This window comes from Sturnira hondurensis, unplaced genomic scaffold (genome assembly GCF_014824575.4).
Source record: "Sturnira hondurensis isolate 20B ecotype Veracruz unplaced genomic scaffold, ASM1482457v3 Scaffold0020884, whole genome shotgun sequence".
In the NCBI taxonomy this organism is placed as follows: Eukaryota; Metazoa; Chordata; class Mammalia; order Chiroptera; family Phyllostomidae; genus Sturnira; species Sturnira hondurensis.
Window position 1 is genome coordinate 448,265 of NW_028093515.1, and position 14,625 is coordinate 462,889.

At 52.8% G+C, this 14,625-nt stretch overlaps 1 protein-coding gene across 2 annotated transcripts; it reads right to left on the reverse strand.

The window, feature by feature from the left end:
- Positions 1–3,466: 3,466 nt before the first annotated feature.
- On the reverse strand, positions 3,467–13,949 carry EIF3K (eukaryotic translation initiation factor 3 subunit K). 2 transcript variants are annotated; one of them, XM_037030792.1, is made up of 8 exons: positions 13,802–13,948; positions 12,855–12,953; positions 10,774–10,894; positions 8,817–8,891; positions 6,471–6,537; positions 6,274–6,351; positions 4,851–4,976; positions 3,467–3,532 (listed from the first exon to the last, which is right to left on the reverse strand). In XM_037030792.1, the coding sequence occupies exons 1-8, from the start codon at positions 13,858–13,860 to the stop codon at positions 3,501–3,503; spliced, it is 657 nt and encodes a 218-aa protein (XP_036886687.1). In that variant the 5' UTR covers positions 13,861–13,948; the 3' UTR covers positions 3,467–3,500. The 2 variants fall into 2 exon arrangements, with proteins under 2 accessions (XP_036886687.1, XP_036886686.1); XM_037030791.1 differs by lacking the exon at positions 3,467–3,532 and adding an exon at positions 4,004–4,272 and having other exon boundaries at positions 13,802–13,949.
- Between the last annotated feature and the right edge of the window lie 676 nt (positions 13,950–14,625).

The window sequence follows — 14,625 nt, forward strand, 5'->3', positions numbered from 1 at the left end:
GGGCTCACAGCCTCTTCTGTATGTCTCTGGAGCAACAGTGCCTCTTCAGCAAGGTGAAGATCACTTTATTCAAAAGAGCAGCCCTCCCCACCTCAGCCAGGTAGCCCAGTTGGTAGGAGCATCTTTCCAATAAGCCAAGGCTGCAGATTTCATCCCCAGTCAGGGTATATATGAGTATCAACTAGTAAATGCATGGGTAAGTGGAACAACAAATCAATGTTCTAAGAATAAAAAATAAATAGATAAATAAAGTAGCATCCCATGCTTTTCTTGCTTCATTTTTTCCAGAGCACTGATCACCCTATAATGTACTACATGATTGGTCAATTGACTCGCATTTATCTGTCTCCTTCCCAAGAATGTCACCCATGAGAGTGGGGATCTTGGTCATCGCTGTATTGCTAGTCTCTGAAGCAGAATCTGGCACAAAAGAGAAGCTTAATAAACCCTAGGTCAATGAGTGAATGAACTTAAAACCATGTGAGGTATTTTATTTTATTTTTTACTGAGAGCTGATTAACGTAAGGAATTTTATTCTAAATGCAATGGGAAGTTAAGAGAGGATTTTAAGCAGGGTGGGGATCTGATTCAGCTCTGTATTGTGTCCCCCTGGCCACAGGAAGGGAAGAGCTTGCAGGTGGATCGGGCCCAGGGACACCAATGAGGAGGCTGCTACAATGGTCCAAATGAGGGTGGCCGCGACCTGGGTCTTGGAAGAGGAGAGAGCTGCGGAGGAGGGACCGTGGTAGTTTTGGGGAAAACAAAGTTGACAGGACTTCCTGTTAGGAATTTGATGGCGGGGGTGGGGGGGGTGGGGGTGCAGGGCAGGGAATCAAGGTTCCAGACAGCCCCAGGTTTTCTACCAGGGATGGGGGGGTTCAGACATGGCTCCTCCGGGCATGAAAGCCTCAAGGATCTTTCCCCAGCCCTCGCAAAGGCACTGGAAGGGATCCGGTGGCCAGCATAGGAAGGGGACAGGGTCTGGGCAATAGCCCCCTCTCCCGGCGGATGATGCCAGGACCTGGTCGGAGACCCAGGAGGTTCACAGAGCTGGGCTGGGCTGGGCTGGGCTGGGCTGGGCTGGGCAGGGCAGGCAGCCGCTTCCTGCCTGACTTGGCAAACGAGCCCAGGACCTTCGTGCTGGGCCTAGTCAGCAGGGAAAGGCTCTAGAGCTAAGGGCCATCCTTCCCACACTGCCTGCTCCTGGTGGACTCTGAGAAACCTCCCAAAGCCGACAGTCCCAGGCAATGAGGCTTAAATTAAGGGGTCCTTTTGTCAGTCATCTTTGAGGCCAGTTCCCGGCAGCCATCTAGAGACGGTGCAGTAATAATGGCTATCACCTATTGAGGGTCAAGGGGCAGCAGAGTAGAAGCTCAGAGGTGGCAGGAAGAGACCTGCAGGCGCTCAGTGAAAGGCTACAGCCAACGGGCTCACCACTTTTGCATTTTGTGGGATTCTCCAGAACACAGTCAGAAACGATTAAGCACCGTGCCCCGTTAATAGTGCTGCTTAAGTGAACCGAAGGAGGGGTCTATGTGCTCCCAAGGTGGGAACACGAGGTACGGGGACGCCTAGACGTGACAACGGAAGCAACTGACAACAGCCCTGAGCCCAAGCGAGCAAGACAGGCTACAAGTTCATGCTCTCTTAAAGTTTGCCAAGGTGCTGAGTTTTTCACGTGCATTAACTCACAGCAACTACCGAAGTGGGTACGCTCACCAGCTGCAAAACTGAGGCACAGGGTAAACAAGCCCAAAGGCCACTAGGCTGGGGTTTGAATCAGCCTTTCCCCAGAGCCTGGCCTCTTAGCTGCTCAAAGGATGACGCTCTCCAAAACACAAAACAGCCCTGGCTGCTGTGGATCAGTGGATTGAGTGCTGGCCTGTGAATGAAAGGGTTGCCAGTTCGATTCCCACTCAGGGCACAGGTTGGGGTTGTGGCCCAGGTTCCCAGTAGGGGGCACATGAGAGACAACCACACGTTGATGTTCCTCTTCCTCTTTACCTTCCTCTAAATCTTTTAAAAAAGAAAATATAACTCTATAAAAACAAAACAAAGTTAAAGGCAAGTTGGCAATATAGTACAAGATAATGGCTTCCAAAAGAGATACAGGTTACTTCCTCTTCCCTGCAGTGGGACACGGCCAGCCGCGCAGGTGGTACTCTACACAAGGACACCTGTCAAATGGGTGGGAGTTGTGCCTACCCCGAGAGAGTGCCCAGCCAGTCAAATGGGTGGGTAGCAACATCCATCTCCCCCTCTTAAAGCAGACTCTGGAGTCCCGAGCGGCAGGAGCACCCTTCCCTTGTGCCCAGGGCTGGGACACGCCCTAGTTCCTGGCTCCTGCCCAGGTCCGGAACCCAGGGCAAAGGGTGTCCCGCCCTGCTTTGGCTCTTGAGTTCTGTCAGTGCCGGGAGGATGGGCGTGAGTACTGACAGATCAGGGAGGGTTGGCAGGGCTGGCGGCTCAGGCATTGCCACTGCTCTCCATGGGCAGAGTCCACTGTCGGGGGGTGGGGTGGGGCTCCCCCAGGCAGCAGCAGGTCCACACTAAGGGCTTGGCATCCACCACAGCATTTTATTTCCTCCATTTCCCCACAAAGGCAGTCAGTGTCATCCCTACCTCTTCCTGCACACACACACAGAGGGAACACTCTTCCAAAGTTCTTGTGCCGGATGCCAGGAGTATCTTGTTAAATCGGCAACAGACCCTCCCCAGAGTGATGTGAGCTGGGCCTCCTGACCTTCGCATACTGGGATTTGGGGAAGGGGGTGCATGGCCTGGCTGAAAACCTGAATTTCCTTATAAAGTCTCTCCGAATAGAAGAGTGCTGGGGGCGAGTTTGCAACCTTGGGGAGAAACTCAAGTCTAAACACAACAGCGACTCCTATTCGCCACATGCCAGCAACGGGCTAGGACCCAGTCCAAGATCTCTACTGGCAGAGCTCACAAAACCTTCATAGCCCTGACAAGGGCACAGCATTCTCCTTTTCTGAGGAACCGGAGGAACAGGGGCAGTCACTAGACCAAGGACCTCCGAAGGGTTGAGCAGCATTCAGAATCCTCCCCCCACACACCCCTCTGGCCACTTCTGCCTGTATTTGTGAGGCCCAAGGGCAAAAAGTGTGCCTGTCCTCACCAAGACCCCAGGGGGGCCACTGCTGCTCGGCTGGGCGTTCAGGAGAACAGACAAGCCCAGGCTACAGGCAGCTGCAGGCAGGGCTGGGCTCCTGGCCCACTCACTCTCCTCCTTGCTGACTCACCACTGCCAGCCCTCCAGGTGACCTGACAGATCAGGAAGGCGGGGATGGAAGGTCAATTGCTGGGGTGGGGCAAGCCAAGGTAGATAGGAGACAGAAGCCTGGCCACTGGGGGGCCCCAGCACAGGGCCGACAGAGGCCTGCTCCCTGGCTCCCTCTGGTGGGTGAGAGGCAGGGTTAGGAAGCCAGTGAAGAAACACCAAGGCTAAGGCAACAAATCTTTATTAAACGCCTTCAAAGTTACTGAGAGGAGGCCATGATGCTGGACACACCTGTAGAGAAGAAAAGGGGGAACGAGGGTCAATGTGGGGAGAGTGGGAGGCGAAGTTCCAGTTACCAACGACGGCCCCCACAGCTCTTTAGAGCAATAGATCACAACCCCTTCTGGAGACCTAGTCACCACCACAAGGGCCGTGTGGGGCAGTAGTTAAAAGCCTAGACTCTGGCCCTGGCTGAGTAGCTCAGTTGGTTAGAGCATCATCCTCATAAGCCAAGGTTGTGGGTTTGATCCCTGGTCTGGGCACATACAAAAAGCAACCAATGAATACATAAATAAGTGGAACAACAAACCCATGTTTCTCCCTGCCTCTCTCAAAAATCTTAAAACACACACATACACACACAGACAAAATCCTGGACTCTGAAGCAAGAAGACCCAGGTTCAAATCTCAGCTCTGCCAGCTACCAGGTATACCATTTTACTCATCTGTAGGAAGCATCTATCCTACGGAAAAGTAGAATTCAATGGTACACCAGGATTAAATGACATGATTAGAAAAATGCCTGGTGGTGTTATTCATTACTTCAGAAATAGCATGTACTATTTGCAAAACACTCCAAGTGCGGGACTTGCATTTCCTCACTGCAGGACCCTTCGCTCTACTAAGCTCCCACATGGAACAGGCACATGTCAGAGTGAGTCCACGGTCCCCGAGTGCCCACTCAGTCTGGTTCCTCACTGGCCCCAAATGAGCTGGTCTGTACTGAGAAGCCATGCTGTACCAACGGGTATCTTTTAAAAATTGATTTGAGAGAAAGAAAACATCAAGTTTTGTTGTTTCACTTATTTATGCATTCATTGGTTGATTCTTACATGTGCCCAGACCAGGGACTGAACCTGGAACCTTGGAGTATTGGGACAATGCTCTAACCAACTGAGCCGCCCAGCTAGGGCCTGTCTTCTCCACATTTTAGGGGAGAAAACTGAAGCACAAAGTCACACAGCCACAAAGGGACCGAGATTCCCACCCACTAACCTGACTCGAGAGGCTGTACTTTCTGGCATTCTGCTGAATTTTATCAAATGCCAGGGCTGACACCCCGGAAGACCCCACCACAAAGGAGGGACAATAAGTGTGTGGGGACACCCCACCCGGTCCCTCCAGGCCCTGGAAGTTCCAGGGAAGGACACCAGTACCCCCTGCCATCCCTTCCCAGGTGGCAGCTCCGTGCACAGGTCAGTGGAGTCCGGCAGATGCAGATCTGCAGATGCAGATCCAGAACGTATCTACCTGGGTCCGGGGCCCAGCCCTGGTCTCTGTGGAAGGGCACCCCCTGCCCCACAGCCTGAGGCCTCAGGGCACCACTCACTGTCAAAGTCAATCTTCTCCACAATGTTCTTGGGCTTAATGCTCTCTTCCTGGCTACAGATGAAGATCTGGCCCGACTCATCAGCACTCCAGCCATACTTGCTCATCCACATCTTTAGCTGGCTGTCTGCAGGGGACACAGACAATACCGGGGCTCCGGTCACCCCAATCCCACAGTACCAGGGGGCCTGGGAGCCAAAAGCCAGGGCACCCTCCTTGCTCAGCTGCCTCAGAAACCGCCAGCATCTTCTATCTTGGACAGCAGCAGCAGCCTCTCTGGCAGCTCTGAGCTTCTGCAGCTCATTCTCCAACGGCCGCCAGGGGGAGTCAGAATTCTATCTTTCTCTTCCTCACCCATCACAGGGCTTTTGTGTATTTACTTATGTTTTCTTCCATAACCTACATGAAATGGCTTCAAAATCACGATGTCATCATGACCACTAACAGTAAGTCTATGGCATAAAGTTTAAAAACATCTTTACAGTCCTTTCTTGCCCTTGGAAAATATGCCAGGAAGGATGTAATTCTTTTCTATGTAACCATTATCAATTTGATACAGATTCATCTGCTTCTTTTTATATTCAATTCTAAGGGTTGTTTCATCCCCTTTTGATTTAGTTCCACTTGTACGTGGAGCAGCTGTGTGATGTGAAACAGTACAGTGCCTGACACAAAGTGTGCAACGAAGTTCACGTCCATCAAAAACAGTAACGACGATGACAAGCCCACAACAAAACTACCTGGATCAAAAGGCAAAGCTGTCTAAGGTCCTCAGAGAAACCTCTCTTCCCTCGTCCCGCCCCCCACCTCCGGCCCATTTCCTTAGCTTGTATTTCCTTTCTTGTGTTTCTTTTTGCAAAAATGTTTAAATACACATACTTTTCTTTTCTTTTTAGAGGGACCTTTTAAAAACAAATCTGATCACATCCCTCCCTGCTCAGAACGCTCTGTGGCTCCATCTCACGCAAGGTAAAGGTCAAAGTCCGTGGGAACTCTGCTATATCGGGAGATCTCCCTCCCCTCCCACCACAGTCTCTCAGCCCTCGGCCTCGCTCCCCGCCCTTACTCTGCTCCAGCCTCGGGGTGAACAGGACAGGGTGCTCCTGCCTGAGCATCTGTTATGCTACCTCCCTGAGAACAAATCCAATCCATTCTCTTGTTCACAGCCACGTCCCCGGGGCCTAGATCAGTGTCTGGCACAGAGTAGGCATTCAGTAATTTATGCAGAATACATGAACGAATGTCATAAACCTCCCCCAAGGAAGGGGGTGTATTATACCAATTCCTTATTTTTCCTCTGGGCTGGACCTTCAATAACCACTGGTTAAGGAAGCGATGAGTCCATCAGAGGAGCTGGCTCAGGCCCACTGCCCTGGACCACCCTGAACCTCCGAGACTGGCATAGGGACCCAGGGGGGCCTTACCTGTCAGGTCCCCAAGCATCTCGGCCAGCAGCCAGCGATCAATGTGCTGATAAGTGATGCCCACGACATGGCAGATGACTGCAAAGGTAAGGGACAAAGATGGCAAAGAGCCGCTACTCCCTGGCCCGGGCAGGACCCTGCTGCCATCCCCTACTCCTTCCCTTGGTCAGGGAGCTCAGGCTCAAACAGGGACTTACATTTCCGGACAGAGTCTTCAAAACCAGTTATACCTTCCAAAAGGTCCATGTTTTCATCCAGGGCTTGCTGCGAGAGGAATGATAAAGTCCACATTAACAGTATCAGGAATGCTAACATTAATACGTTAATAGGACAGGGAGCAAACACTCGAGGATTTGCCCCACATGCCAGTCGTTCTTCTCTATGCAACCCCATAGCGTAACAGTTACTGTTTTTACACCCATTTTAGGGAGGAAGAAACCAACGCCCAGAACTCTAAAGCGATTTGCCCAAAATTAGAGCCGGGGTTTGAACCCGGCAGGCAGATCCCGGTCCCAGAGAGGGGGCAGACATGGATTAGCTAACTGCACTCAACCGCCTCACCTTGTTCCTGTCTCAGAGAAAAGGCCTCCCAGGTCCTGCCATGGATCATGAAGCCCCACAGGATCCCTGCCCTCATCTCCTCCCACTCACCCCCTCACCCCAGCCACAGGGGCCTCCACACTGCTCCTGAGGCATGCCAGGCACCTGCCCACCTCAGGGCCTTTGCACTGGTTGTTTTTGTGTCTGAAACTGTCCTCTCCCCAACAGCCAGTACCCTCACCTCCTTCTCTGCAAGGGTTCCCTCCAACCTTAGCAGGGGGAATGAGAAAGCCACAAGCCCACCAAGCAGCAGCCAGTGAGTTGGGAGGTCAGCCGGGAGAGCAGTTGTCCCGGAAGCCAAGTGAGGAACAGCTCTGAGGGAGCAGCGGGTGACTGCCTGTCCAGGGGCTGACAGGACAGGTAAGACGGAGCCTGAGAACCACTCACTGGATCTAGCAACAGGAAGTCAGTGCTGATGTCCACAGAGCAGTGACTTCCCGTTGCTAGATCCAGTGGGTGGTCCTTTATCTACTGGTGTTGGGGAGCAGGGGGAGCAGCACAGACTGAGCACAGGCAGCCTGTCCCAGGGTCAGGATGACCAACACCCTGACCTGCCTGAGACGGAGGGGCTTTCCTGAGGCATGAGACTCTGTTTTAAAGCCTGGGCAAACTGGGCAGCTGGTCCCCTAGTCAAGAATGCGGCTGTAAGACGGGGCGCAGAGAAGGGGGTCAGAGGCAGAGCTGATGGGAATGCGGAAGCGAGGGAAAGCTCTCTTCAACGTATTCTGCTGACACGTCCCATGGTGACAGAAATAACCCAGGAAGGCCATGTTGGCTGTTACAGGATAGTGGGCAGAACTGCTGTCGTGATGCCGAGTGGGCACAAGGAAAGGGGGGGCGGCCTGAGATAGGAGGGACAACGGACCCTCTAAAAACAGCAGGGGGCCCTGGCTGGTGTGACTCAGTGGACTGAGTGCCGGCCTGCAAACCAAAGGGTCGCTGGTTCGATTCCCATTCTGGGCACATGCCTGAGTTTCAGGCCAGGTCCCCAGTGGGGGACATGGGAGAGGGAGCCACACACTGATGCTTCTCTACCTCTCTTTCTGTCTCCCTTGCCCTCTCTAAAAAAATCAAATAAAATCTTTAAAAATAAATAAATAAAAACAAACCCAGCAGAGTGCTTGGTCAGCTGCATTGGATGTCATTGGATGTCAGGGCCAGGCCAGAGACACGTGTTGAGTTCTGCTTGTGGCTGCTTCTATTTCCCCACAAAACAGGCAGCCAGATCACAAGGTGAGGTGAGAAGGACAGGGCGGAGCAGGTATGAAGGGCTGTCCAGGACAGCGGGGAGGGAAGCAAGAGCCTAGGCCAGAGGGGTGGAGGACTGCAGACCTGGGCTGTCCTGCGCTCCGGATGGCCTTTTCTCCAGCCTTGCTTATAATTTCAGCTACAGAGGGTGGGTGGGTGGTGGTGGTGGTGTGTGCATGCGTGCACACGCACGTGTATATGCAGGAGTGGGGAGGGACGCATGATTTACAGTAAGGACAACTGGGCAGCCCAAGAACACCAGGCTGGGGATCTCACAGGGGAGAGCTGGGCAGCTAGGAGGAAGTGGTCAGAGGATGGAAAGAGTTGCCACTCCCGGCAGAGGAGAGGGCAATTATGGCTGAGGACAAGTTTAGGGCAGTGGTTCCCACTTGTGAAGCTGCAGAAGTGGAGGATTAGGCTCCCGCTGGAGCAAGAAAGGGAGGCTGTTCAGGCAATGGTGCGCTTTTGCTAGAAGAATACGTTTTATGTTAGCCTGAGCCCCGTAGGCCCAGGGGACCACCTGGGAGTTCTGACTCTGTGTGAGGATGACAATTCCATGAGATCATGCTTGCAAAGCCCCTAGCACAGGGCCCATCACCCCTCGGACAGCCAATCAATGGGCACGGTCATTACTTTGAGCAGTGTGCTCCATGTGGCCCAGTTACCCATCCTGCCCCTGCACCGAAGGAAGTTACCCAGAAGGCCTGGAAGTGGCAGGTCTCCAGCAAGTCTCCGAGGTACAAGATCTGTCGGATGGGCCGTTCTTCTTGCTGGAGGAAACGTTAAGGGAAAATGGTTCCAGAGCCTGGGGACGCTGCCGCTGAGCCCTAGCCTGGCCCCACCTGGTCCCCGGAGCACGAGTCATTATGGCAAAAGGTGAGAGACACCCTAACGGTCCAACGATGGACACAGTTACACCAGTGTTGGTCTGTCCAGAGGGACGGAGCCAACTCCTACACAACGTGACAACATACAGAACAGGTACAGCAGCCTACCATTCCGGCAGGGAACACGGGTGTATATGGACATGCACAGCTGAACTTACGCATCTACAGGACTTCTGCGGAAAGGCCCCCAAGAACAGCAAACAACTACCACCTCCTGGGAAGGGGAGGGGTGGCCATGGGACGGAGAGGGAAGAAGCCTTTTTGTCCTCTGTACACTTTTTCTGTATTTTTAAAAAAGATTTTATTTATTTATCTTCAGAGGGGAAGGGAAGGAGAGAGGGAGAGAAATATCAATGTATGGTTGCCTCTCATGCGCCCCCTGCTGGGAACTGGCCTGCAACCCAGGCACGTGCCCTGACTGGGAATCAAACCCCGATCCTCTGGTTCGCAGGCCCGCGCTCAATCCACTGAGCTATACCAGCCAGGCTCCCTTTTTCTGTATTTTTAACAGTATACTGTATGCCTAATTTTTTTCAAACCACCAGAGCAGAACCTGGGGGAAGGTGGACGCTCTCTCAGCAGGCGGGCGCTCCCATGGACCCTCCTGGCAGAACAGGCTCAAAGAGGACGTGGCCCTTTCCCCACTTGCCACTCATGGGCGGGCAGGCGTGGCAGGCCTGGGACGGCGAGCGCTTGGAGCTCAGGGCCCAGCACAGATGGGAGACTCCACCAAGTTTCTCAGGTAATTAAAGGGGAGGCTCTCCTGGCCAAGTGTTAGACCACCCCCAGAAAAGCAAGTTGGGGATCCATGCATGGCTTCTTCACTCAACATGTTTCCTTCGACGGCCAGCACTGTGCTAGGCGCTGAGGACACACGAAATGAAGTGCAGCCAACAACCCAGCTCTTCATGGCTTCTGCCTGGTGCACAAGCCCCAGCCCCTTCTGCCTCTTGCCTGGTGGTTTTTACTCAGCTAGAATCCTCAGGGGAATCTTTCTAAAGCATAAATCTACCCCCATCACTCTACAATTTTAAAGCCTTCCATGGTTCCCAGGCGCCCTTTTGAGTCTGACCAAATTCCACTTTGAAAACTATGGCAGGGTTATGCTGAATTACTACAGACTTTAAAAGACAGCACTGAGCCCTGGCTGGTGTAGCTCAGTGGACTGAGCACTGGCGATGAATCAAAGTGTTGCCGGTTCGATTCCCAGTCAGGGTATATGTCTGGGTTGCAGGCCAGGTCCCCAGTAGGGGGCATGTGAGAGGCAACCACACATTGATATTTCCCTCCTTCTCTTTCTCCTTCCCTTCCCCTCTCTTTCTAAAAAAAAAACCCAAAAAACACAGCATTGAGTTTCTTTTCCTCCAGACCCCCCTACATACTGTTCCCTTTGCCTACTACACCCTTCCTTACTGCTTCACCTAACTCCTCATCTTTCGGATGGTCCCTTCTCCAGGAACCTCTCCCTAACATCCAGGCAGGGTCAGGTGCCTCCTCTGGCCCCTCCTAACCTGAGCCCTGACTTCTTCACATTGTCAATGATAGGAGACCTGTCTCCCCCACTGGACTGTGAGCTCTGGTGAGGAAAGGGGATGGGTGTCTCAACCAGCACAGGGCCCCAGCCCTACTCAGCACCGGGCCAAGCCCAGAACAGGCATTCAAGTGTTTGTGGCTAAACTCACAGACCAACCACGTTCCTGTGAAATGATCTCTCTTGCCCCTGCTCCCTCCCACACACACCTGGGCCCGAGAGCTGGAAGGATACGTGGGCCTGGTCGATCATGCATTTGCACAGAGTGAAGTCAGTGTGTGGCAGGTTGGTGAGGGCCTTCAGCAGGATCTGGGCGGTGACCGTGGTCTGAAAGAAGGCTGGGTTGAATTGGTACCTGAGAAGGGGAACAAGAGACATAGCAACAGCTGGCATCTCCAGGTCCCAGAGTCTCACGGGATGTGAGGCAGGCTACACACTACTGAGGGCCAGAGCCTGGGAGCTGGACATGCCTGGGCTCCCATCCTGACCACAGGATCTGTCTGTGAGGCCTCCCTGACCCTGGTTCTCTTCTCTGTAGATAAGGACAGTTAATCCCCACAACCACCCAGTAAGACAGACACTGTTAAATGATTCATGAACAACTCCATAGTAATAGTCTGGAATAGTGCTTAAGGGCTCTGGAGCCAGACTGCCTGGGTTTAAACTCCCTTGCTTAGTGACTATGGATTACTTATTTTAAACTCTGTGCATCGCCCTGACTGGCGTGGGCTGAACATCATCCCACAAACTGAAAGGTCACAGGTTCAATTCCCAGTCAGAACACCCGCCTGGGTTGAGTCCAGGTCCCCTGGGTTGGGGGTGTGTGAGAGGCAACCAATCAATGTTTCTCTCTCTTTCTCCCTCCCTTCCGCTCTCTCTAAAAATAAATAAATAAAATATTTTAAAAAATTTCTCTGTGCATCAGCTCTATCCCTTGGGTAACACAGCATCTAAGTGAGCTCAGGGCACAGCAACTGCCACATGGTGTCTACTCACTGAGCAGCGATTATAACCAGTAACATCTCAACAGCACAAATATAATGTCATTGCATGCATTTCACAGATGTCAAAATTGAGGCTATGTAATTGTAAAAGTTACACAGCTGGCAGTGTGCTAGTAAGGTCCTCAGGGGGAACAGCCCAAATGTCTGTTAACAGGAGAACGGGTAAGTGTGACAGTCACATGGTGGAACAGCAAGCAGCAATGCCAACAGAAAATCACAGCCGCACAGAAAGTGGCTGGATCTCACCCACCCGGTGCTGAGCGGAAGTAGCCAGATGCAGAAGAGCTCATGCTGTAGGACTGCATTTGGGTCAAGTTCAAAGCAGACAACCCTGAGCACAGGTGATCCAGATGCATGCGTGTGGTAAACTCACATAAAGCCAGGCCACGAGAACACAAGAGTGGTTACCAGGGTGGGCAGTAGGGGTGGCGAGCACAAAACCTAGGGGGCAAAGAGCCTGGGCAGCTAGCAACACTCAATTGTACAAATGGTGATCACGTGGGTGCATTTATAATTACTTGCTAAACTGTATACAATCCTCTGTATCCACAAAGGATCCCCTATACCAAAACCCACAGATGTGGATACCAAAACCCACAGATGCGTAAAGGGGTCTGTGGATTTACACATGACCTATATACATCCTCCCATACACTTTAAACCATCTCTTGATTACTTACAATGCCTAATATAGTAGTTACACTGTATTGCTTATGGAACACTAAGAAAAAAGTCTGTACGTGTTCATTACAGACATAACCACAGCAGACCTAACTACATAGCACAGGACAGCAATGTCACATTTTTGGGGGGGGGGAACATTTCAATACTGGGTTGAAAAACGTTTTCAATCTTTCCACTGACGTGGAACCCACGGGTATAGAGCTGACAGTATTTACATACTGGCCTGTATGTGTGTTTTGCAATTAATTCACAAAAAACCATCCGTCTGCTGCTCTAACTTCCTTGGCTTCCTAGCCATGACACCAAAAGATACTGCATCCACCCTGACTGATACAGCTCAATGGATTGAGAGCCGGCCTGCAAACCAAAGGGTTGCCAATTCAATCACCAGTCAGGGCACATGCCTGGGTTGCAGGCCAGGTCCCCAGTATGGGGCACGTGAGAGGCAACCACACATTGACATCTCTTCCCCACTCTTTCTCCTCCTCTTCCCCTCACTCTAATCTTACAAAAAGGAAAAAAGACACTGCATCCTGCAGGCTACCCCCAACTCCTGCCCCACCCAGTGTTGGGAGTGGTATCCTGCTGGCTGCAGGCATGGGGCTGGGGTTGGAGGCAGACACTCACAGCTTCAGGACAGCCAGGTTGGCTTCCAGATCATAGGCATTCTCCTTGGCCTGTGTCTCCACATAGCGCTCCAGGGTGGCCAGATTCTCAGGATTGTACCTAGAGAAGAATCAAGATGGATGAGCAGAGAGAAGACAGTAACTGAGGCCAGTCCCTTTATTTGGGGATGGGGTGGGGTGGACACAGTAAACTGCTCCTCCCTCCTCTCATTCCCTTTAACTTTGGCACTGGTCAGTTGCTCTACCCAAGTCTTGAATCAGCTCTGTAAACTCTAATAATAAAACTTATCCATACCCCAGACTTGAGCCTAAGCTCTAAACCCCATCAGAGCCCTGGGTCTAATGCCTAGGATGCCTCTCCAGCCTCTCAGTCACTGCAGCCTGTATGCCTGGGCTCCTGGACATCTTTGACACCCACCCTGGTCTAGCTCCATCCTCTCCTCCCTAGCTTCCCCCATTCCACTTCTGACCAATCTGCTCGTGCTTCCCCCATCACAGCTCTGACTGCTCCCAGCTACCCCGCTCTACCGTCGGCAGCGTCCAGACTCTGAACTGGGAACTCCACGCAAGTACAGCCGGCAAGCTGTCTTGGTCACCTCTGATCCCCAACACTGCCCAACACTGACCGAAGATTTTAGTGAACATGTTTTGAATGAATGATATGAGGGAGGAAAGAAGGGAGAGAGGAAGAGGCACTGAGACACACAGTGGGAGGATGAGGGAAGGAGGTGGAGGGAGAGGCCTTCAGGCAATTAGAGAAGCGTGGTGGGGCCGGCTATCTCCTGCGGCTAGGCGTTAGCAATAGTGTTTTCCTTAAACATCTCCTCCAGATGACTGGCAGGTCCCACCCCAGGGCAAGCCCAGGATTGTGACCACCACTCGAGATCCCCAGAAATCCTCTCCTCCACCCCGATGGGCCAGAAGCGCACCCTCCGGCCGGGCTCAGACCTGTCGATACCCTTGAGCAACTTGCCCACGTTAGCTCTCATCTGCTCAAACATCGCCATGACTGCTGTCGCTTCCCAAACGGGAGATAGGGCCGAAGATGCGGCCGGTGCGCTGTCCTGAGGGACCGGAAGAGGAAGGGGTGGCGGAAACGGAAATACGTTGCTGTTGTCGCTCCGGCCTTGGAGGCACTAAAAAAGGGAGGCTCTTGCAGCGGCTGCCATACTTCCCGGCTGCCCCGTGACTTCTTCCCAGAGGGCGCAGTTGGCGCGTGCGCGCACGCTCCGCCCGAACTGGACCGACTGCATGTGAAAAAAAGCTTAGTTTTGCAGAGTGAGCCGGCGCCGTCTCCGCGTGAGGAGGCGGGGCTAAGCTGTTGCCGGTTGTCGCGCTGTGGTCCCCAGGATGTGCGCGCGAACTGGCAGGGAAGGTGGCGAACATCTGACCGCGGGTGCGCGTTTCTCGTTGCTCGCGCCATTAACCTCACAGAACTACTGGAATGAGCGTAGTAGTCGTCTTTTTGGGCCATGGCCCAAGCTCCTAGGGCCTCTTTGCCCCAGGCCTGGCCCCATGAGACAGGATCCTGAGCTCTGTAGTTTCAAGTACTGAAACTGGTACCCACACTCCACCCTAACTCCTGGAGTAGGAGCCTGCAAAGCTGTTGTGATCGGGTGAAGGGCTCCTGAATCCCGCCAAATTGCACCCTGTCCGCAGACTACAGCCTTGTGGGTGAAGTCGAGTGCCCCATGTGTGCTGTCAAAAGTTATGTGGGTACAGCTCTCACCCTGGCTGGTGTGGCTCAGTGGATTGAGTGCCAGCCTATGAAT